Source organism: Dendrobates tinctorius, unplaced genomic scaffold (genome assembly GCF_039654945.1).
Source record: "Dendrobates tinctorius isolate UK_male_01 unplaced genomic scaffold, ASM3965494v1 ptg000073l, whole genome shotgun sequence".
NCBI classification, from domain to species: Eukaryota; Metazoa; Chordata; class Amphibia; order Anura; family Dendrobatidae; genus Dendrobates; species Dendrobates tinctorius.
In genome coordinates, this window is record NW_027361741.1 from 3,180,556 (window position 1) to 3,204,869 (window position 24,314).

At 43.2% G+C, this 24,314-nt stretch overlaps 1 protein-coding gene across 2 annotated transcripts in view; it reads left to right on the plus strand.

Annotated features, from left to right (window-relative positions):
• The window catches only part of RBM19 (RNA binding motif protein 19), a 68,771-nt gene that overhangs the window by 7,234 nt on the left and 37,223 nt on the right, over window positions 1–24,314 (plus strand). For both annotated transcript variants that reach the window (XM_073582558.1, XM_073582557.1), the window contains exons 8-17: window positions 215–293; window positions 1,560–1,631; window positions 2,750–2,950; window positions 3,290–3,420; window positions 8,148–8,257; window positions 9,209–9,305; window positions 9,393–9,503; window positions 11,489–11,689; window positions 19,828–19,942; window positions 20,108–20,250. In XM_073582558.1, coding sequence (XP_073438659.1) covers window positions 215–293; window positions 1,560–1,631; window positions 2,750–2,950; window positions 3,290–3,420; window positions 8,148–8,257; window positions 9,209–9,305; window positions 9,393–9,503; window positions 11,489–11,689; window positions 19,828–19,942; window positions 20,108–20,250 — 1,260 coding nt within the window. The remainder of the gene's footprint in view (window positions 1–214; window positions 294–1,559; window positions 1,632–2,749; window positions 2,951–3,289; window positions 3,421–8,147; window positions 8,258–9,208; window positions 9,306–9,392; window positions 9,504–11,488; window positions 11,690–19,827; window positions 19,943–20,107; window positions 20,251–24,314) is intronic.

The window sequence follows — 24,314 nt, forward strand, 5'->3', positions numbered from 1 at the left end:
ATATGTTGCAGAATTCTTCCAGATTGTTGCGTGTATTTCATCCTCTCCATGCTACAGATGAAATATTTGGCAAATACACGTATAACCCTTCTGTATTGAAAATTGTTTGCCATATCTGAACATGGTCTGAACAAGCGCCAATAAATTCTTGTTTAAAATGCAAGAATGACCTAAAGACCACTTACTCATTACAAAATATGCTTTGTGTTTCCAGCAAAACATCCGAGAGTTTCTTCTACCGCTAAAACCAGCTGCTATTCGAATAGTGCGAAATTCCTGTGGAAACAAGACAGGTATGTTCTTTTGTACTTGTACAATTATAAGACATTGCGATAATCTTAAAGGAACCCTAGATTTAGAAAGGAATGATTAAAGGGAACCTGTCAATTTGTGCTGCCCAAACCACGGGAGCAGCATGAATCAGAATTTGGCTGCACGATTGTAGCCTGGTACATGGGGAGAGACCACCGGGTAACTAAAGCATTGTGGGGAGAAACTGGCCAGATCTTTAGACGACACCTGAGTGTTCCAAATGATACCTGGCTGCATTCATGCATCCCCGGGTTCTCATTTATGCTGCCCATGGTTGGCTCAGCTTGAATCAACTGACAGGTCCCCTTTAAACTGAATAGAAATAATCTTAGCCTGAAAAATGTGTCATTTTCTCCATGTTCATGAAACAAATTTGTAGGAATCCTGTAGAGAACACAGGGTCTACCTCGTGTTTGTATCTCACCATGCGATTTTAAGGATGGAATAAAGAATACGTTCGATTTCTTATTCTTTAGTGCCTTGTAAGTGTGGGATTTTCTATGAGTCCCAGAGACATACAGAAAAGATTGCCATATAGTAAAATTTGCTGGACAACAAAGTGAAATTAAAGTGTTTATTGTAACTGCCTGGTGACTTGGATCGTAAGCCGTGGGTTCAGCTAAGCATTTGTTGAGTAACAAGGACAGATGGTGCTGGTGCAGCAGGACGGCTGAGATGGGGTGGATTGTGGTTGAGTATGTAAGGGCTGTAGTTAGGATGCCGAACTGGTGTAGAGTACCTGGATCACGTATAGCTGGTATCGCGCAGCTGGAGCAAGAATGACTTTAGAATGAAATTTGATCCCAAGTGTAAGAAAACCATGAGTTAAACATAATGGGTCTTCAAGCAGGATGATGAGCCAAAGCACACATCCAAAATTGCACAAGACTGGATAGAAATAAAAAAAAATCAACTGTTTGAAACTGGCCATGAAGGAGTAGTGGTCAATTGAAATGGTTGGACAGAGCTGAAAATCTGGTATTGGGGGAAATAAAAAAAAGGTACACACCAATGCAATAAAAAAAAAAAGCGTAAGTAACATAATTAACATAAAAGGTACTGAAAGGTTGCAGAAAATCTGCAACATCAAAAACTCACCAAATACTCTTGGGAATTTAGCCTTAGGCAGAAAAAGCAAAACCCACAGCATCTCTGTAGTAAGAAACAGCAAGACACTGATGTTTTTTGTCTGTATTCTACACTGTATGTTTACCTAGCAGCCAACTCTTTATCCATTATCATTTCAGGTTATATTTTTGTAGATTTTAATACTGAAGATGATGTGCATAGAGCACTTAAGAAGAATAAGGATTATATGGGTGAGTTGTCATGTGATGATCACAATTAGAAATCCTACATCAGATCACGTTTTCTGGCATTATCTGCTGCTGCTCTGTTTTCTTTACAATACAGTATGTGCACAATGGTAAAATGTAAGCATTCTGTGTTTTGTTGACTTTTGCCCTCACGGTTCATCTGAAGTTAGCAAGGCTACAATGTTAGTGTTGACCTGAGGGAATGGTGGACCAGGCCGTCATTTCAGGGTGCAGGCTGTCCTTTGATTTTACGTAACATTTCTTGAGTTAAGACTGTGTGATAATTATGTATATGATTTGAAGAAACAATGTAATGTTTACATGTGGTGCTTCTTTTAATTTGCATTACAATAATATTACTAGTCTAAAAAGAGAACATTAATGTCAGTGATGTGTCATTTACTGAGCTGCTTGTTGTGGTTTCAATAAAATCAGTGTTTTATCAGCAGGAGATTATCACTAGAACACTAGCATTCTACTGCTAGCTCGTCAGCTTCTCTGTGTAGACCCCCCCACACCACTGATTAGAAGCTTTCCGACAATGCACAGTGTACTCAGAAAGCAGCCAATCGGTGGTGGGGGCGGGGTTATACAGAGCTCAGAATTCAGAGAACTGGTAGATCTGAAGTAGGGAAAACAGGGATTTTATCAAAATGACAGAAGCAGCCTAATAATTGATACATCGCTGGAATTATGATCTCTTCTCCTACGTCATGTTGCTATCAGATTACATAGCAAAAACTTACTGAGAGATTTCCTTTAAGTTCCAGATCATGAAGCGGTTTGTAGTCACACTCAGCATTTTGCAGATCTTATGACTTAAATTTAGGCATACCTAAAGGTCTGCGATTTTAATTTCAACCATTTCTAGTGGTTGGGTATAGGTAGATACATGTTGTGCATTAGTAAAGCATATAAAGGCCCCAGTACGGATGTCTTCTCTCCTTCAGTGATCCATACATTTTAGCTAGTTTGGTACCTTTGTTAATGCACTGAAAATAGCAAGTAATGTATGTACAGTGCTGTGATGTCAGTTATTTCAGATCCAACAATGCTGACAACCTTAAATTCGCTATGTCATTGGAAGATAAAACCGATCGCTAAATTATATGAATCCATAGGTACAAGATACATTGAAGTTTTCCGGGTTGAGCAAACAAAAGAAGGGCATGTCTCAGGAAAACCGCCGAACAGACCATGGGAACAGCGCCAAAATGATTCTGAGGTGCAAGAAGATTTGTCGGATTCTGGACGACTTTTTGTTAGAAACCTGCCATACAGCTGTACTGAGGAGGACTTGGAGACATTATTCTCCAAATATGGTAAGAAATGGATGCACTATTTATCCTCATTAATGGAAATGAGCATAAAACTGATATTTATAGAGGTGGTAAATATGCAGAATTGATTTGCAGGACCTGATAAACGTACATTCTTCTTCTAAGTCTAAGCCAGTGTCCAAAATGTCAGTAAATATGAACTCCCTCTATACCATTGACTGTAAATTGATTTTATGATATGAAGTGTTTTTGAAAATATGGCACTTACAAAGATTCCTTCTTATCCTTGTCGTACACTATCCTTTTATTAAGCAACTAATATTGTTGTAAATGCTTCATTTAAGAAAATTATTTCTTCACTAATTCTTTTTCCACCTTCAGGTCCTCTCTCAGAAATCCATTTTCCGATTGACAAGCTAACTAAGAAGCCTAAGGGGTTTGCCTTTATTACATACCTTATTACAGAACATGCTGTGAAAGCTTATGCCGAGGTTGATGGACACATCTTTCAGGTGCGTACTTGGTTTTGTAATAACAGAAATTACATGTATTTCAATAAGTTCATTATCTGATGCCATATAGGCTTGTCAGTAGATAAATTGGGAGAACTTCATAAACTCCATCCAGTATAATGGACTTGTGGCATTTTTTTGGGTGAGATTTGATGTTAGTAAAGAATCGCTTGTCTCTAAAGGTTCTCATTAGAATATACACAATCTCCAATTGTAGTCAGTCTAGGTGTGAAGTAATAATCTAGGTTTCATTCATAATAAAGTTAATTACTGTAGCAAATTATCTGAACGTTTTTACATGTGGGCAAAAATGTTTTCATCCACTGACCCCAAATAAAGATTTTCAAGTGTATGGAGTTTGGACAGGAAAAGGAGGAAGCAAACATACTGAAAGACACAGTGGTGGATATACAGACCGATGTCACTGCTTTCTGTTGTCCACCCCAGTTCTGGATTCACAGCTACACTTCTCATTGCTGCTGCTTGCCACAAATAGGAGTAATCATTAATCTCTGTGTACTCGCTGTGTAAGAAATCATAATGGCTAGTGTCCACCCACTGTTTCTGAGACCACTGAAAATTGGGAGATAGTCTCAAGATGAGAATATTGGTCGAAACTGCATGATGCAAATCATGTAATGGCTAGAGATACTATTATTCCTCATGACAACGTATTCTGAGCCGTCACCTGAAATGACAGGTAGATTTTTTGTTGCACAATGAAACTTTGTGGAAAAACAAAACATTGGGTTTTGGACCTTAAAGGGAACCTGTCACCATGATTTGCAGTCCGATCCTCAGGGATAATGTTATAGCAGGGAGAGATGAGTAGATTGATATATAGTTTTGTGAGTAAAGATTTAATATGAGTGTTATGTCTGTATGCACACTTAAACTAAAAAAAAAAAAAGCCATCAGTCACTGATAGGACCACCCATTTGACTGAAAATCTCAGCAAGAGCAAAGGTTTAATTTATTAAAACACAGGTTATACTGCATCTCTTCTCCCAAAACAATACACCAGTCTACTCTGTTCTCCTTGTTATATAACATGGGACCTACAGATTGGATTGCAATTTTATGGTGACAGGTTCCCTTTAACCCCTTCCTGACATCAGACGTACTATCCCGTCCATGGGACGGGATAGTACGTCTACCGCGATCAGCGGCGACCACGTGGTGAGCACCTCTGATCGCGGCCGGTTGTCAGCTGATTATCACAGCTGACACCCGGCACAATGTGTCAGGGGTGGTCATGGACCGCCCCCGACACGTTAACCCCTTGCACACCGCGATCAAACATGATCGCGGTGTACCGGGGGTTAAAGGGAAGCATCGGCAGGGAGGGGGCTCCCTCCGTGCTTCCCTGAGCCCCCCACGGCAGCGCAATGTGCAGCGCTGCTGCGGGGGGCTCCTTTCCTGCAGGTCCCCGGATCCAATATGGTGGCGGGGACCTCCGGGAGCCTGCAGGAAGCTGGCTTCCTCAGTGCCTGCAAAGCGCAGGCATGAGGAAGCCTTCTGGACTGCCTGTGACAGATCGCTGATCTGTCACAGTGATCTGTGATGTGACAGAGATGTCCCACCTGGGACTATTTAATAAAGTTAAAAAAAAAAAAAAAAAAGTGTTAAAATAATTTTAAAAAAATCGCCAAATAAATTAGAAAAAAAAAAAAATATTCCCCCAAATAAATCCATTTTTTGGAAATAAAAAAACAAAACAAAACAATAAAAGTACACATATTAGGTATCGCCGCGTCCGTAGCGAACCCCTTAAAAAATAAAAATAAACGTAGCAAAAAGTAATGATTTATTATCATACCGCCAAACAAAAAGTGTAATAACGCGCGATCAAAAAGATGCATATAAATATCCATGGTACCGCTGAAAACGTCATCTTGTCCCGCAAAAAACGAGCCGCCACGCAGCATCATCAGCGAAAAAATAAAAAAAGTTATAGCTCGCAGAATAAAGCGATGCAAAAATAATTATTTTTTATATAAAAGTTTTCATTGCATAAAACCAACAAAACATAAAAAAAACGACCTAAATGAGGTATCGCTGTAACCGTACTGACCCGAAGAATAAAACCACTTTATCAATTTTACCGCACGCGGAACGGTGTAAACGCACCCCCCCAAAAGAAATTCATGAAACGCTGGTTTTTGTTCATTCTGCGTCCCAAAAATCGGAATAAAAAGCGATCAAAAAATGTCGCGTGCCCGAAAATGGTACCAATAAAAATGTCAACTTGTCCCGCAAAAAATTAGACCTCACAAGACTCGGTGGGTCAAAATACGGAAAAATTATAGCTCTCAATATGTGGTGATGCAAAAAATATTTTTACAGTAAAAAGCGTCTTTTAGCGTGCGACAGCTGCCAAACATAAAAACCGCCATAAATTGTAAATCAAACCCCCCTGTTATCACCCCCTTAGTTAGGGAAAAATAATAAAATTAAAAAAATGTATTTATTTCCATTTTTCCATTAGGGTTAGGGCTAGGGTGTGGGTTAGGGCTGAGATTAGGGTTAGGGGTGTGTTGGGGTTCGGGTTGGAGTTAGAATTGGGGGTTTCCACTGTTTGGGCACATCAGGGGCTCTCCAAATGCAACATGGCGTCTGATCTCAATTCCAGCCAATTCTGAGTTGAAAAAGTCAAATGGTGCTCCTTCCCTTCCAAGCTCTGCCATGCGCCCAAACAGTGTTTTACCCCCACATGTAGGGTATCAGCCTACTCAGGACAAATTGCAAAACAATTTTTGGGGTCCAATTTCTCCTGTTACCCTTAGGAAAATAAAAAATTGGGGGCAAAAATATCATTTTTGTGGAAAAAAATGATTTTTTTATTTTCTGTGAAGCACTGGGGGGTTCTAAGTGCTCACCACACATCTAGATAAGTTCCTTGGGGGGTCTAGTTTACAAAATGGTGTCATTTGTGGGGAGTTTCCACTGTTTTGGTACATCAGGGGTTTTCCAATCGCGACATGGTGTCCGATCTCAATTCCAGCCAAAAACGTCAAATGGCGCTGCTTCCCTTCCGAGCTCTGCCATGCGCCCAAATAGTGGTTTACCCCCACATGTGGGGTATCAGCGTACTCAGGACAAATTGCACAATAACTTTTAGGGTCCTGTTACCCTTGGGAAAATAAAAATCGGGGGTGAAAAGATCATTTTGTGGAAATAATATGATTTTTTAATTGTACCGCTGTACGTTATAAACTTCTGTAAAGCCCTTGTGGGTTCAAAGTTCTCACCACACATCTAGATAAGTTCCTTGGGGGGTCTAGTTTCCAAAATGGGGTCACTTGTAGGGGGTTTCCACTGTTTAGGTACATCAGGGACTCTCCAAACGTGATATGGCGTCCGATCTGAATTCCAGCCAATTTTGCATTGAAAAAGTCAAACGGCGCTCCTTCCATTCTGAGCTCTGCCATGCGCCGAAACAGTCGTTCCCCCCCACAAATCAGGTATCAGCGTACTCCGGACAAATTGCACAATAACTTTTGCAGTCCAATTTCTCCTGTTACCCTTGGTAAAATAAAAAAAATTGAACCTGAATTATTTTTTTTGTGAAAAAAAGTTAGATGTTCATTTTTTTTTTTTAAATATTCAAAAAAATTCCTGTGACACACCTAAAGGGTTAATAAACTTCTTGAATGTGGTTTTGAGCACCTTAAGGGGTGCAGTTTTTAGAATGGTGTCACTTTTGGGTATTTTCTATCATATAGACCCCTCAAAGTGGCTTCAAATGTGATGTGGTCCTAAAAATAAAATGGTGTTGTAAAAATGAGAAATCGCTGGTCAACTTTTAACCCTTATAACTTCCTAACAAAAAAAAATTTTGGTTCCAAAATTGTGCTGATGTAAAGTAAACATGTGGGAAATGTTAGTCATCAAGTTTTTTGTGTGCCGTATCTCTGTGATTTAAGGGCATAAAAATTCAAAGTTGGAAAATTGTGAAATTTTCAAAATTTTTGCCAAATTTCCGTTTTTCTCACAAATAAACGCAAGTTATTTGAATGAAATTTTACCACTAACATGAAGTACAATATGTCACGAGAAAACAGTGTCAGAATCACCGGGATCCATGGAAGCGTTCCAGAGTTATGACCTCATAAATGTACAGTGGTCAGAATTGTAAAAATTGGCCCGGTCATGAACGTGCAAACCACCCTTGGGGGTGAAGGGGTTAAATAGATATTAAAAAGAGCCTGGTGAAAAGTGGCCAGTTTTTTCCGTTTTATACTGCTGTTCCCCTGATTATTCCATTTTTTTCTTCTAAATCCGCTTCAACGTTCTAGAACTATGGGCCTTTTTGTTTGGTGCACAAGAGATGCTCATTTTTATGGTCTTTACCGAAGCTGCTTTACTTACAAGGTAATAGTGCTGAGCAGCCAAAACACACCCCCCCAAAAATATTGATAGCAACACCCCTTGTAAAGAACATAAAGATCAGCTCTAAATTAAGCGGTTCATATCTCTGGAATCATTTTGCAGTTTTAAAATAAAAAAATGGAATAATGAGTGGAGGAGCGGGAATAATAAAGGCGATAACTGAGCACACTTGACTTTGTGACAGGTCCTCTTTAAATTGTATAAGCACAAGACTTGGGGCCTGTTTGGAGGGAAATGTTAGGCACCCCAAGTGAGCCCCATTACAGTATTTCAGTGGTGTGAAGAGAGAGGGAGATCTAATACCCCTTATCGTCTTTTCGTTGACTCGTCTCCAGGGCCGCATGTTGCATATTCTTCCTTCCACTGTGAAAAAGGAAGATGAAGGTGAAGCAGCAGCAAGTTACAAGAAGCAAAAAGCTTTGAAAGACAAAGCCAACAGTTCCAGGTACTGTCCATAATCCTGAAATCTAGTGACTTAGTAGGCAGCATGTATTATTGTCATCCAGTTTCGCAAGAACAGGAATAAAACACTAGCTGCTGCCCTTTTATCTGTGCTACATGTGACTATTCACATTTTCACCATAAGAAGTCTTTGTTAGGTTTGTAAAGAGGTGCATATGTAAGTCACAACAATAATGCTTATATGTAGTATGCACTTGTCAGGGAAAAAACAAACCATCCTTTACCTATCTCTGATTCTGCTAGTTAGTAGTTTCATGATATACAATACATTTTGAAAAAGAAGGACTGGTGGGTGAATTTCAGACAATTTACATAGTCATTAAATAGTTTTATAGTGATAATGTCTGTAATGCAGAATTAATGGTGCTATATAAGTGAGTAAAATATATATATATATATATCACCCAGGTATTATCTATTTTATGTTATGGAAATTGGTTGCTGAGAAGCGACAGGTGCAGGTTTCAGATGGCTAGAACAGAAATGTTTTCTTCTCCTCAAACTTGTTTCTACTTTAAAGAATAATGAGGATATTCTATGAGTTCAGTTGCGAAATCCAGTTCAGCCTAGTAATAGTATAGTCTAAAGTAAAGCTGTCATAGAATCCAAGTTTAATTTATAACATATGATCCTTGATAACATAATAGGTCAGATTTGCACACATTCCATCTGACACATCTGGTAATGGTGTTAGACACTTTTATAAAGGGTTGCGAAAATATAGTGTCGATGAGTATGCTGCTTGTAAGATATGTCAAAATTAATTAATAGCTTGCAGTAGGTTTTTGATGGTTTTGGTCTAAAAATAAGCTAGCCCACAGCTGGTGTAAAGTTAGACAAACATGGCTATAAATGCATCAAGCGTGAGCCACTGTGATACATTTAGTGTAGATTAATCTATTTCTGTTCTCATTGTGTTCACTTTCCCACTCAGTTCACACAACTGGAATACCCTGTTCATGGGGACCAGCTCAGTGGCCGAAGTGATTGCACAAAAGTACAACACAAGCAAAAGCCAAGTCCTGGATCATGTGAGTAATCATCTTACCTGCGTTCATTATGTCAGTAGTAAAAGTATTTCCTATGCTCTGATACGTTTTCTTCTTTATCCCAATCAGGAGGGAAAAGGCAGTGTTGCAGTCAGAGTTGCATTGGGAGAAACCCAGTTAGTTCAAGACGTTCGTCGCTTCCTGCAGGAGCATGGAGTATGTCTGGATTCTTTCAGTCAGGTAATGGTGTTCATGGTCTATGGTTCACACATTTCCCAGTATTTAAAGGGTTATTATTTTTCACAAAGTACAGTAAATGTATAATTATTATTAATACATAGACTAAGCCCAAAATAACTTTTTTTTTTTTTTTCTTGTATGTGTCTTCTTTCATCTCTATTTACCCTTCTGTACATCTAGCTTCTCTTGGCAAAATGAGGAGTCTTATTCTTGTCTGAAAAAAGTACATATCCCAGCAACACCTGCTTTACTTCAGTGCTTGCAAATGTTTTCCATCTGTCATATATGCACCTGACTAGCCCCACTTCTCCGAGTTATCATCAACTTAATCTAAGTGAAGATTTCACCTTCTGCTTCTGTGCGTTATTTCATCTTGTGCTGTACCCTGCCTGGCCAATTTTATATTGTGCTTTCTACATCTTTGGAGATTAGTTAAATCCAGGAGGAGAAACGAGAGCATGTGGTAAATTGCATATAAATTAATCAAAACTTTATTTAGAAAAATGTACTACAGATAATATATACATAACAGAGTGCCAATCAAACAATGCAGACGGTATCAACCCAAATACCCGACTCCTCCCACCATGATGGAAAAAACATCCCAGTAAGCATCCCCATTGTGAACATATACCCAGTAAACCATGTAAATATGCAGTGATAGCGCCCAGAAACTGAATATCAGAATCAGACACCAACAAGGGCGGTAAAGAGAGAGCGCTAGTGCGATATAATGGCAGGCCGCAATCTGCAGCCAAACAATATCAAAAATAGCCACAAGGTAGCTTACCAGGAAAGGGAGGAGAGGGAGAACCAGGCTATGCCTCCCCTGATGCGGGTTTCGCGGTGCACCAGGCCAACCAGGACTTTGAAATAGCCCCTGAACCCGGTCACGTGACCGGAATCCACCAATGACAGTGGCGCCCTCGCCGCATGCGCCCTCGTGTCCGCAGGTCCTACAGAGCAGCACAGGCATCATGTACAAGGCGCATGCGCTGGGCTGTAACCCAGACACAGGCGCAGTACATATAGATGCCGGCTGCAGAGTGGAGTCGCTGACACAAGGAGCGATGCGCATGGCCATCAAAATATGAGAAGAGAAAAGAGAGGTTTAAAAAGAGTAAATGCAGCAAACGCATAGAGCGGAATCTTAAATAGAAGGCATACATAATAAAATAGTATACAGGCCATACAAAATACATATAATATTTAAATAATCACCATATGCAAATGACATGTACCAATGTATAAATAGCATTGCCAACAGGCATACACGTAACAACAATAATTAATTAATTACAAATTTGTCAAATACAGAGGTAGATATGATATATGGCAATATTTTGAAAAATATATACACCAAATATTCCGTTGGTCAAACATGTACGTATACATGTCCATGTAGTGCTGCATACACTTGATAGTAGTAGTCCAAGTATAGAATGAAGCCATGTTAGTATCCAAAGCAGGGAAATACTGTAGACTAGATGACTAAATATGAAGCCAAAAGAAAATTAATGAAAATTAATTAAAAAATTTCACATCTAAATAATGGAGGGCGTTAGCCTTTTCCTTTCTACTGATCAGTGAATATCCCAAATATCAAATCTTTTTGAATGTCCTAAGAAAAGGCCATCAATATTTTTGTCCTAGTAATCCCCTTTAAATTTGGCAAAGATATATTTAGCAATTCTATATATTTCTCACTTAATGTTAAAAATGAATATGCACCACTTTGTGACCTTTAGAGCAGGGTTCCCCAACTCCAGTCCTCAAGGCCCACCAACAGATCATGGTTTCAGGATTTCCTTAGTATTGCTCAGGTGATAACTGCTTCACCTGTGCAATACAAAGGAATTCCTGAAAACATGATCTGTTGTTGGGCCTTGAGGACTGGAGTTGGGGAACCCTGCTTTAGAGGCATAACCCAAATATATCCTCTTGGCCAATAATTATAACAGGTTGTCTTATCTGTTTTCTCTCAGGCTGCTTCACCACGTAGCAAAACAGTGATTCTAGTCAAGAACCTTCCAGCTAGGACTCAGGTTGCAGAACTGCAGGAGGTGTTTGCGCCTTTTGGAGATCTGGGAAGGGTATTGCTACCAGAAGGTGGAATATCGGCCATAGTGGAATTTATTGAACCAACTGAAGCTAAACAAGCTTTTCGGAAACTGGCATACTCAAAGGTGGGTGTGATGGATATATTTTTATTAAATAGTGATGATTATTTCACACATTATATTGGCTTCATTTCTGCACACTTCATAGATGTGTACATTGACAAGTGCTTTTAATCCCTTCCCGATATCGGTTTTACTGGTAGTGTCCGTTTCCTGTATATGATGGATTCTCAGGAGCTGGCAGGTGCTGGCTGTAGTACACAACCAGCATCTGCGTCTGACAGCAGACCCATATAGCTTTACAGCACTCACGTTATATATACTCTGTTATGCACACATAGGGTCTGTTCAGTTTTGTCACAAAACCTGACGGATTTACTAGTACCAGCAAATTGAATGAGATTCCTGAAATTTAATGCACACTTTGCTCATTTTTTCCATGCAGTAGATGTAAATTTGCAGCATATCAATTCTTTGAGCAATTTTTGCTGCAGATTTCACCCATATTAATGATTTGGAAAAAATCTGCAACAAAAACGTTGCAAAAAAAGTGGGTATTTTATGCAGCGTTTTTTCCTGCCAAGAGACGCAGAGACCCATATACACTATACTGCTGCATGCTCAGTACATGCACACACATACACGCTCAGTCGCCTTGGCTGCCGCACAAACATCAAAACACCTCACACACCTCAACTACAGCATCAATACACCATATGTAGCTTTGATGCAACACAATCAGCAAAACTACAACATCAAAACAATTAGCACAGCCAAATCACACTTGCTAAACTACAGAATAAAAGCAAAACATAATCTGTGCATACATTACCACAGTTTGAAGTTTTTTTCAGGATGAGCAGCCTCCTTGCAGATTCTTAGATCAGTGTGGGGCAGGAGGAGAAACATCTGTGCATTGCATAGTTCTGTCCGTGATCGGGAAGGACGCGGTCTATAATACTGACAGACTTTGGCAAGACTTTTTATTGCTAAAAATACATTCTACAGTCACAAAATATGGTATGTGATATTGCATAAAGCACTGATCTATCAAAATATAACAGTTATTCCAAACCGTTCAAGTTGTAAAGAAAACAAATTGAAATCACAGAATTGCAGTTTTTTTGTTTGCTGTAACTCACCTGAAAAAACCCCAAAAAGAATAGTATCAATACAAATATCAGCCTGTTGTGCAAAAACAAGGCCACACGTCATTTCAGGTGTCAGAAAATGGCGACACTAATCAAATTTTTTTTTCTTTTACAAACTTTAGATTTTTTTTCACTACTTAATAGACTTGTAAAGATTAATTTATCAGCGTTACTATATTGATGTGTAGAATAGTATTGCCAGGCCACTCAAACTTTTCAATGAAAACCAAAACGACAATGACAGAATTGTGTTGTTTTTTTTTTCACTATTTCACTGTACTTGGCTATGTTTCCCATTTTCCAGTACATTATAAGGTAAAATAGGGATTTTTGTGTACTCACCGTAAAATCCTTTTCTCCGAGCCAATCATTGGGGGATACAGAACCATGGGTGTTATGCTGCCGCCACCAGGAGGTCGCTCAGTGAACATAGATTAACTCCTCCTCTGCAGTATACACCCTCTGCCGGCTCTAGCCTGAACCAGTTCGGTGACAAAGCAGTAGGAGCTCATAACTAGCAAACAAGAGTACAATATGTCAAAACCAAAGAAAAAACACAGGGAGGGTGCTGTATCCCCCAGTGATTGGCACGGAGAAGAGGATTTTATGGTGAGCACACAAAAATCCCTATTTCTCCTACGCCTCATTGGAGGACGCGAGACCATGGGATGTCCTAAAGCAGTCCCTGGGTAGGGAACAACACAACTGGAAATACCCCATGTACCAACCATTTACAGATGTGTTACTGCCGACTGCAGGATACGCCTGCCGAGGGCCGCATCTGCATAAGCCTGAGCATGTATATTGTAGTGTTTTGTAAAAGTATGCAAGCTGGACTAAGTCGCAGTTTTGCAGATCTGCTCTGCTGACGCCTGGTGCCGAATGGCCCAAGAAGCACCCACTGACTGAGTGGAATGTGCATTAATCCCTGCTGGGACGGGTTTGCCCCTGACGCGGTAGGACTCATGAATAGCTGAGTGAATCCACTTGGCTATTGTGGCCTTTTGAAGCGGCTAGGTCCTTCCTGTGCCCCTCCACAATCATGTATAGTGCATCTGACTTGTGGAAAGACGTCATCCGCAAGACATACCTCCTAAGAGCTCTCACCACATCCAGAGTGTGAAGAGCCTTCTCGATACGATGGACTGGTGCCTGACAGAATGAGGGCAAAACAACGTCCTCGTTGAGATGGAGAGAAAAGTCAACATTCAGCAGGAAAGACGGTGACGTTCTCAGAACCACCTTGTCTTGATGGAAAATCAGGAACGGGGCTCGGCAAGACAGGGCTGCCAACGCCGAGACCCGCCTGATCGACGAGACTGCGACTAAGGCTAGTTTCACACTAGCGTATGGTCGAGGTGCGGATGGCTGCAGACTTCCTCTGTGAAGCTCCGCCTTCCTTGGCATGCGGCGTGCGTGCCTTATCTTTAGCATTGGGTACGCAGGCCGTGACGATGTATGCAGATGCCTCCGCATGTGTCGTTTTGACGGTGCGGCGACCTTTGCCAAACGCAGCGTGTTGCATTTTGGTGCAGTCTAAGAGAGAACTAAGCGCAAGACCTGACTCCAATCTGGTCTGGAGAAATTCCAAAATGGGAAGGAATGGAAAACATGAGAGGAGAGCGTCCACAGTCCTTGCACCATGAGAAGAAAGTTTTCCAGGTGCGATGATAAATGCGTATCGACGCGGGCTTCCTAGCACTAATCATGGTGGCTATCACTTGCTGAGATAAAAACGCTTGGGTTAGAACCCAGGATTCAACGGCCAAGCCCTTAAACACAGGGCCCCGGAGTTCTGGTGATAAATCGGGCCCTGGGAAAGCAAATCTGGGTGGTCCGGAAGTCGCCAGGAGACGAGTTGTACTAGCTCCGCGTACCACGCCCGGCGCGGCCAGTCCGGTGCGACCAGAATCATCGGCACCCCTTCTTCTGCTCTGATCTTTTTGATGACCCTTGGAAGTAACAGGAGTGGAGGAAATACGTACGGAAGATGAAATTGATGCCACGGAAGGACCACTGCGTCCGCTCCGATGGCTACTGGGTTGTGGGATCGAGCTATGAACTCTGGAACTTTGCTGTTTAGCCTTGAGGTCATCAGATCCACATCCAGAGTCCCCCAGCGACGGCAGATCTGCTGAAAGACCTCCGGATGCAGAGACCACTCTCGCAAGGCGAGACCCTGGCGACTGAGGAAAGTCTGCCACCCAATTCTCTATGCCCGGGATGTGGACTGCCGAGATGATCAAGCAATTCCTCTCGGCCCATCGGAGAATATGACCTACTTCGGTCATGGCCGCCCTGCTGCGGGTGCCCCCCTGACGGTTGATGTACGCCACAGCTGTGGCGTTGTTGGATTGGATCCTGATGGGTCAGCCTGCCAGGAGGTGATGAAACCACAGAAGGCCTAACTTGATTGCCTGTATCTCCAAAATGTGGATCGGCAGACACGACTCTCAAGTAGACCAGCATTCCTGTGCCGTGTGATGGCGGAAAACTGCCTCCCCCCAGCCAAGAAGACTGGCATCTGTGGTCACCACTAGCCAATGTACTGGAAGAAAGGACTTCCCCTGATCCAGTGAAGACTTCAGCGTCCACCACCTGAGGGTCTGCCTGACCCACTGAGACAGCCAGAATCGACGGTCGAGAGAGAACAGATTCCTGTCCCAATCCATCAGAAGCGCATGTTGCAAAGGGCGGAGGTGTAGCTGTGCGAATGGAGCCGCCTCTATAGCTGCCACCATCTTGCTGCGTATTCCCATACTGAATCGTATGGAGTGAGGAAATGAGCGGGAGAGCATCCGTGCTCCCTGTTGTAAGGCTAAGACGTTTTCCGGAGGAAGAATAGCCAACCCTCGGAAAGTGTCCAGAATCATTCCCAAGAAAGAAATTCACTGAGCTGTTACTGGCGACGACTTTTTTAAGTTTATCTTCCAGCCCAGGCGAGAAAGTGTATCCATCGTGATACTCACGCACTCCTTGCAGGCCTGAAAAGACGGTCCATTAATCAAGAGATCCTCTAGATACGGTAGCACTACCACTCCCCGAGCGTGAAGGATGGCCATGGCAGCCGCCATGACCTTGGTGAAGACTCTGGGGGCAGTGGCGAGTTCAAAGGGCAAAGCTGCGAATTGAAAGTGTTTCTCTCGAACCTCGAAGCATAGAAATCTTTGGTGAGGGGAATAATTTGGATGTGATGGTAAGCATCCTGGATGTCTATGGACGCTAGGAACTCTTCTTTTGCTATCAAGGCGATGACTGAATGGAGCGACTCCATTCTGAACCGTCGCACTCTGACGAACATGTTTAACAGTTTTAGGTCCAGTATGGGCCGCACTGTTCCGCCCTTTTTTGGAACCACAAATAGGTTTGAGTAAAAACCCTTGAACCTTTCATTTTGAGGAACCGGGATAATGAACCCCGTCCTTTCTGAGCGCATCTATGGCTTGTTGCCTTTGTCTTGGGAGGAGAAGACAGGAAAAAGCATGTTGATGGGAGAGAAGAAGACTCTATTTTGTATCCGGAGGATACCAGATCTCTGACCCACTCGTCGTGAACGACCGAGAGCCAGGCTTGACAGAACAAAAGTAGACAACCGCCTACTTTGTTGGTGCCTACCGGATCATTGTGTAGAGGATCTATGTTATCTGGCTCCCTTGGATCCAGACTGTCTTGGCCTGCTCTTCCAGGAATGGGTGGGTCTGTATGAGACCTGGGAACCTCTATCCCTACGCGGGGCCCGCCCTGATCCAGAAGAGACGGTTGTAGAGGACTAGCTAGGGGTTGCTATGAAAAGTCCGGGTCCGGACTTGTTGTTTGCTCCGAAATGGCCGAGTGGGCCTTTGCTGGGGAAGGAACTTACTCTTCCCTCCAGTATCGTCGGATATAAGTTGATCCAGTTTTTCTCCATATAAACGACCACTCTGATAGGGCAGAGAGGTTAAGGACTTTTTGGAAGCAGAATCCACTCGCCTATCTCTAAGCCATAGTGCCCTCCTAATGGTGATGGCGTTTGCTGCTGCCTGTGCAGCTCAGTTGGCCGCATCCAAAGAATCGGACACCACAAAATTCCTGGCCCAAGATATCTGGCTAGCGAGGCATGCCGCCTCAGGGGGAGATCAGTTTCCTGAATGGCTGCAGCCAAAGTCTCAGCCCAAGAGACCATAGCCTTAGCCATCCAGGTTGCAGCAAAGGACAGAAAGAGTGCAGCTCCAGAGGCCTCAAAGACTGACCAAGCAAGGTTGTCAATTTGACGGTCAGTAGGATTTTTAACTGCAGAGCTATCGGACAAGGATAGAAGTGTTTTGGATGCAAGCCGCAATACGGGGGAGGATCCATTGGGGGGGACTGTAACCAGTCCTTCCTTAAATCAGGAGCAAAGGGATATCTTGACTCAATGGGCTTCTGCCCTGTGAAACGCTTGTCTGGTCGATCCCTATGTCTTTTAACAATGTCATTAAACTCGGGGTTATTGCCAAACACCCTGAGGGCGTTTTGTCCTCTTAAAAGACACGGCGTGATCTGGGATAGATACAAGTTCCTCATCCACCCTCAGAGTCTTGTTGACTGACTCAATGAGGGAATCAACTATCTCCTGATAATGCTGTTAGTCCTGATCTAAGGATGCATCAGATTCGTGTTCTGAATCATGTTCGCTACCAACCCCTGGAGAGGGGGAGTGAGAAGCCGAACTCGCAGACGCCGAAGCACGAGAAAGTTCAGGGGACATGCCATGGGTCCTTTTTTAGAAGCATGAGCACTTTTTGATAAAGTACGACCTCTGCTGGACGATGAATCTTGTCCATCGGAAGGGTTTTCCGCAACTGACAAATGGACGACCTGACTTGAGGAGGGGTCCCGTAGAGAGTCTATTGCCTTGGCCAGAGAAGCCATAGTCCGCGACAGGGAAGTAGACCACTCAGGTGGGACCAGCCCCACTAGGATCGGTAGCGGTGGCGGGTGGCTCCTGGGCAGATACCGGGTCACAGGCCGTGCTGAATGGAGTGTTGTGGCCTCGGGGCAAAGAAACATTGCAAGTGGTACATGAGGCAAAGAACACAGTGTGTGTTTTGTGAGCCTTTTTGGATGCTTTAGATTGGGACATAGTGTAGGTTTGAGTCCCTTGGAAAGCTGATGCATTGAGAGAGAGAGAGGGAGAATGTGTATGTGCAGAGGAAAGGATAAGCTATGATTCTGCAGCTTACCCAGGTCCTGTGTCTTGTGTCTAGGCTCCCAGGCTTTCTCTGCCGGAGGTGTAGGAAGATGGCCGCCAAGACTAGGAAGGCGCTTCTCGTTTAGAACAAGAAGCGCCAGAACGTTGGGGTCTGAATGACCAGACCCAAGTGCCTCCTACAGACACTAAGCAAGAACTGGTTCAGGCTAGAGCCAGCAGAGGGTGTATACTGTGGAGGAGAAGTTAATCTTTCTATATTCACTTGTGGTGGCAGCATAACACCCATGGTCCTGTGGCCCCCAATGAGGCGTAGGAGAAATGATGTCCTTCCAAACTACATTTCGTTCCATACAAAACAAGCCTTCACTCTGTCAACAAAAATAAAAAAGTTATGTCTGCTAGAAGAAAGCAAAGAAAATATTAAAGCGCAAAAACTGAAAATTGCTTCCTTTTTCTAATTCTAGAACCACTTTGTCCTTCGGGCACCTGTCATATCACATTCAGGAGAAGGCAATGTTTACCTGCTATCTTGACCTGATCCTCCTCTGCAGATTTAAACGCCATTTAATCTGCCAAGTGTACATGTTATTTTCAACCAAAACTAGATGTACTTTTGGTGTTAGTTTGGGTGCCTTCATTGCATACTGTGGACCAACTCTGTCTCTATAAAATATATATTCCATATCTTTAATACAATACTTGGAGGTGTTCTCATTTTTCTGCTTAGAAGCGACTGGTAGTGTTGCAAAAAAAAACAAACCATCAGATCTCCTGTCATTTTTTTTTTTTAAATTTTTTTTGTAATTCAATTTTTGTCAACTTCCAACTTTTTCATTCAGAGATTGTACTTTGAATAACAAATTGACAAAACATTATTGTTGGCTAATAGTCAGATTTGATAGGGGTGACCAAGATTATATCATCATGTCACCACAAAGGGCTATAAAATTTACGATGCTTAGTGCAACTATGTGTCCCTGCCTTTGATGTGGGCTCACATGCTGAGCCTGCATCTTTCCCCACACTTGATGGCTGATATAATCAGCCATTAAGTGCCACTAATCCAAGAGCCACCATCGGCTATTAACCATTAATTGGTTAATTGTCAATCACTGACAGCGGCATTTAACACACGTGCAGACAGGAAATGCATCATTGATCATGTGATCGCGGGGTGCCAATGGGTTCTCCTGAAAGCTGGGGTTCTGCCGAAGACTCCTGTGCCTGTCATCCCCTGTCATCCCCATCCTTTTTGGTCACTGTGACATTGCAATAAAAGGTGATAAAAACATTGTACCTACCTCAAAATGGTATCAGTAAAAATGTCAGCTCAGATCACAAAAAAGAAGCCCCCCAACCTGCCCCAGATCCTGAAAAATGAGACACTTATAGGTCTTGGAAAATGTCGACAAAAGCAATTTTTTTGGGGGCAAATTTCTGATTCCCCCCCCCACCACTTAAATAAAAATAAAAAAGACTATACATGTTTGGTATCTGCGTACTCGTGCTGACCTGGGGAATGATATTGCTAGCTCAGTTGTACCATATATTGAACTTGGTAAATAACAAAACATTGTGGAATTGGACTTTTATTGCAGTTTCACCACACTTGGAATTTTTTTCCCGTTTTCCACTACTCTATGTGGCAAAATGTAGTGTGTTCAATTCAAGAGTACAACTTGTCCCGTAAAAAACAATCCCTGTTACGGTTATATTGACGGAAAAATGAAAAAGTTATGGCTCTTGGAAGAAGGGGAGGAAAAATGGAAAATCGCCCTAGGGGTTAAAGCATGAAATAATTGAATTTGTTGCTATTTACTTGTTTTATTTTTTTTCTGTACAAAATGCTGCACACTAAATAGCTTGCTCTTTCTTCCATTCAGTTTCAGCATGTCCCCCTTTATTTAGAGTGGGCACCTATGACTGTTTTTAGCAGCCCATCTGCTGAGAAGAAAGCAGGACCAGTGCCAGCTGGCAAAGTAGATGAGCAAGATAATGGTAGGTGATTTTTACTGAAGATTGTAAGATGAGGCAGCGGCCGCGATAGGGGTGAGAGAATGGAGGGAGATTGCGACAATCTCATATGTATCCATGACATCAGATGAGCTTGTTTGGGGGTTCACTATTTTTTTTTTTGTTTTGTTTTTTTATTTCCTCACGTAGGGAGTGTTGAAGAGGAGTCTGAAAAGAAACCTAAGGAGAAAAGTGAGACAGAAGATTCAGAAGATGAAGAAGAAACTCTTCCAGACTGCACATTGTTCATTAAGAACCTGAACTTTAGTACCAATGAGGAAAAACTTAAACAGGTCAGTGTTGTGCCTCTAGATATGGTACAGACCAAAGGCCAAGTTTTATTTTTAAAATTTTTTTGTTTTGTAGTTTGTTTATTGTAATAATTTTGAAACGACATGCTAATTCCGCCATGAAAGCAAACTTTTACCGATCTGAAATACTCTCCACACATAATCAACTTTTCCCTCTACTGCTGGTTCAACCAGGTGTCCTCCAAACATAAAGGGAATCTGGCACTAGCTTTTTGCTGATTCCAGTCATGTGCCAGTTTACTGGGTGCTGCAATTTGGTTTTAAAACTGTTTTATCTGCTGCTGATCTACCAGGTCCCTTAATGTTGAGCTCTGTATAACATCACCCACACCACTGATTGGCAGCTTTCTGTGCATACTGTGCATAGGCAGAAAGCTGCCAATAAGTTGTGGTGGCATGTTTGGACGATCTGGCAGCAGGCCAAGTAGTCCTTTATTGACAATCTCTTGCTAATAAAACTGATTTTATAAAAATTATAACTAGCAGCCCTGTAAGTGACATATCACTGGAATCATGGTTCCTGTCTCTACATTATGCTGCTCTCAGGTAGGGTTACAAAAACCTGGGAACAGATTCACTATAAAGGGTTATAACTAGAGATGAGTGAATATATTTGGGTGGAAATGAATCCTACCTAATTATTACAAAAATCTGCATTTGCCAAAATGTGTATTTTTTTTGTAATTTGCTTCCATGTGGATTCAGCAAAAAGGCGAGTGCTGGCTGGCATTTTTATTAACTATAAAGGGGCAGGGAAAATAAAAAGAACTTATACTCACCTTACCGATCAGTTCTCCTGCCACTCTCTGCTTTGCTATCACCCAATCAGTCCTTGACACATTTTCTTGTTTCCTGCCCGACCACTGATATCTGTCACACTAGGGTGGCACTTATGGCTCTGATGAGGCCCTGAATGGTTTTGCATATACACATCGTGATGCCATGACCTCTTGTGCGAGTCGGTATAATGTGCCCCATATACTTCGTACTGGTATGTCCCCCATCCAGGTATATGAGTATACGTTCACCCATCCTGGTATATATCCCCCACTCTGCCAGTGCCGCTGTTCAATGCATATAAAAAAAAAAAAATGCTTTACTCACCTTGCTTCCGCTCCCACGCAGCGTGGCATCCTGTCTGTGTGTTCAGAGCACAACAGCGTGCTGATTTCCCTGCTGTGCTCTGAACAGGTCGGCGGCAGTGAGTGGTGATCACAGCCTGTGCTGTAATACTGATGACATGCTTCGATCACCGCTCCCTGGTCCCGGTACTTCACCCCCAAGACGTCCGCTGCCTGACAACTCCTGACAGCTCAGCTCATGCTGCCGTTTTTGAGGTGTGTAAGTGTCATAATACATAAAAAACTTAAACTACTACATTTAATTTTGTATTAAAAATAGAGTATATAATTAAAATTATTACTACAAAAATTAAAATCGCGACACCTTCCCTTTAAATACTATATTCCCCAAAATGAATGCCTTGTCGCCTCCTGTTTCCCAAAGCTTGTGTGACAGTGTTTTGCCACCTGAGTCCTACAGCCTGTTGCGCTCTCACTTCCTTCTGCAAACCTCACATGTCAGAAGCAAGTGTGACAGCTACATCCCATTAAGGCTATGTGTACATGTAGCAGAACTCTTGCGGAAGTTACTGCGAGAATTCCGGAATTCCATTCTGAGGGAAAATCGCATTTTAAATTCCCGCGATTTTCCCGTGGAAAAACCAGCGATTTGCAAGCGTAATTAGCTTGCAGAATGCTGGCGTTTTCCAAGCGATCTGTAGCATCGCTTGGAGAACTGATTGACAGGTTGGTCACACTCGTCAAAGTGTTTGACAAGTGTGACCAACTTTTTACTACTGAGGCTACCTATGCAGCATCAGTAGTAAAAGATAGGATGTAAAAAATAATAAAAATAAAAAAAAAATAGTTATTCTCACCTTCCGGTGTCCCGCACAGCCTTCCCACCTCTCTCCACGCTCCCGGTCCCAGTAATCCTTTGCGCGAATGACCGCGAGATCTCGGCGTCATCGCGGTCATTCTCGCAAAGGATTACTGGGACCCGGGAGCGTGGAGAGAGGCCGGAAGGCTGCGCGCGACGCCGGAAGGTGAGAATAACAATATTTTTTATTTTAATTCTATTTTTTACAGGGATATGGTACCCACAGCCCGGAGGACAGTCTCCTATCCTCCGGACCGTGGGTACCATCTCCAAATGTTCTGCTTACTTTCTCTCTCACCCATGACAGCACCACGGAGAGAGGGGATCCGCCCTTCAGGGACAGGAACCTACAGATAAAAGGGCGGTACCTCTCCTCCGCCTTCAGTTGGGTTCCTGTCTCTGACGGGGGGACCCACAGTACGGCGTACCTGTGATTTCAAAGAAGAGTCCGGATCCGGGGCCGACCTGTCCAGTATACGGCAGCGGGGAGGCCCCTGTCGCGGCAGGAGCGGTGCCCGAAGCCGCCACCGCTGGGGCCGATGCCGGGTGAGCGGGGGGGGGGGACGCCGCTCCGGAAAAGAGATCGGGGACCCGGTGGAAGTGCGGGCAGCGCCATGGTACAGAGAGTACCAAGATGGCCACTGCCCCGGAAGTAGAGGAGCGGCTTCCGGGTCCCTGGGACCAACGCATGCGCAGGAGCACGCTCCCCGGCCAGCGCGGTGCAGGATGGGAGCGGTGACGTCACAGGTGCGGCAAATTTAAAAATGGTGGATTCCGAACTCCTGGCTGGAAGCGATCCTGATAATGGGGGATAGCGACCAGCAACAGAAGCTGCAGCCCAAGCAGCAGCAGCACCACCAATACCACCACCGGCAGAAGGAACGAGACAGAGATGGCCGTTCCAGCAGTCACTCCACGCGGCACAGTACGTCAGCGGCAAGGAGCAAATCGCCACCAGGAGATCAGCCTATACAGGACCTGACTCCATCTCCCGAACCGGTACCTGCAGCCGCGCACTTTAGGGGGTAAGTGATCTTCGTGAATGTTCACCCTTGTAATACAATTCCTCTCCCTTATTAGGGAAAGAAGAAGGGGAAAAAGAAGAACAGGGAATGCCCCACTTGCACTAGACCCCTACCTGTATCATGGGAGAAAAAACTATGTGAGTCTTGCACAAAAGAAATTCTTTGTCAGGAGACTCCGGATTTCGCATCCGACCTAAGGGCCGCAATCAAATCAGAGGTTCAGAGCTCCCTCGTATCCCTTAAGCATAGGGATAAAATGAGGAAGAAAGACACGATACAAACCTCCTAGTCAGACTCTTCCACGTCGGGAGAAATCACGTCTAAAACCTCGGAATCCGGCTCCTCATCCTCAGATGAGGAAACAGGAGGGCGTCACTGTTTTCCCCTAGAAGAGGTAGACAGACTAGTAAAAGCTGTAAGGTCTACCATGGGGGTATTGGACCCTAGGCCGGGTAAAACAGTCCAGGACATAATCTTCGGGGGACTAGGCCAGAAAAAACTGAGAGTAATTCTGCTTAACGAAATTGTCAAGGGCCTAATCAAAAAATAATAAAAGAATGGGACAAGCCAGAAAGGAAAAATACTACAGTCCCTTCCCTTAAAAGAAAATATCCCTTTGAGGAGGAGGCATCTACGTCTTGGGATAAAGCCCTGAAGCTTGACGTAGCAGTCGCAAAGGTCTCAAAGAAATTCGCCCTACCCTTTGAGGACATGGGCACCCTCAGGGACCCCCTAGATAAAAAGGAAGATACCTTTCTAAAGGGGGCATGGGAGTCAGCAGGCGGTAACCTCAGGCCAGCCATAGCGGCGACATGTACTTCAAGAGCCCTAATGGTATGGGTGGACCAACTTGAGAAACAGCTGAGGGAAGGGACACCAAGAGATAAGATCTTAGATTCTATCCCAGTAATAAGGGGAGCGGCTGCCGTCCTAGCGGACTCATCGGCCGATTCAGTCAGGCTATCGTCCAAAACAGCAGCACTTTCAAATGCGGCCCGAAGAACACTATGGCTTAATAGTTGGCCAGGGGACCTACAGACCCAAATTAAATTATGTTCAATCCCCTGTGAAGGGAAATTC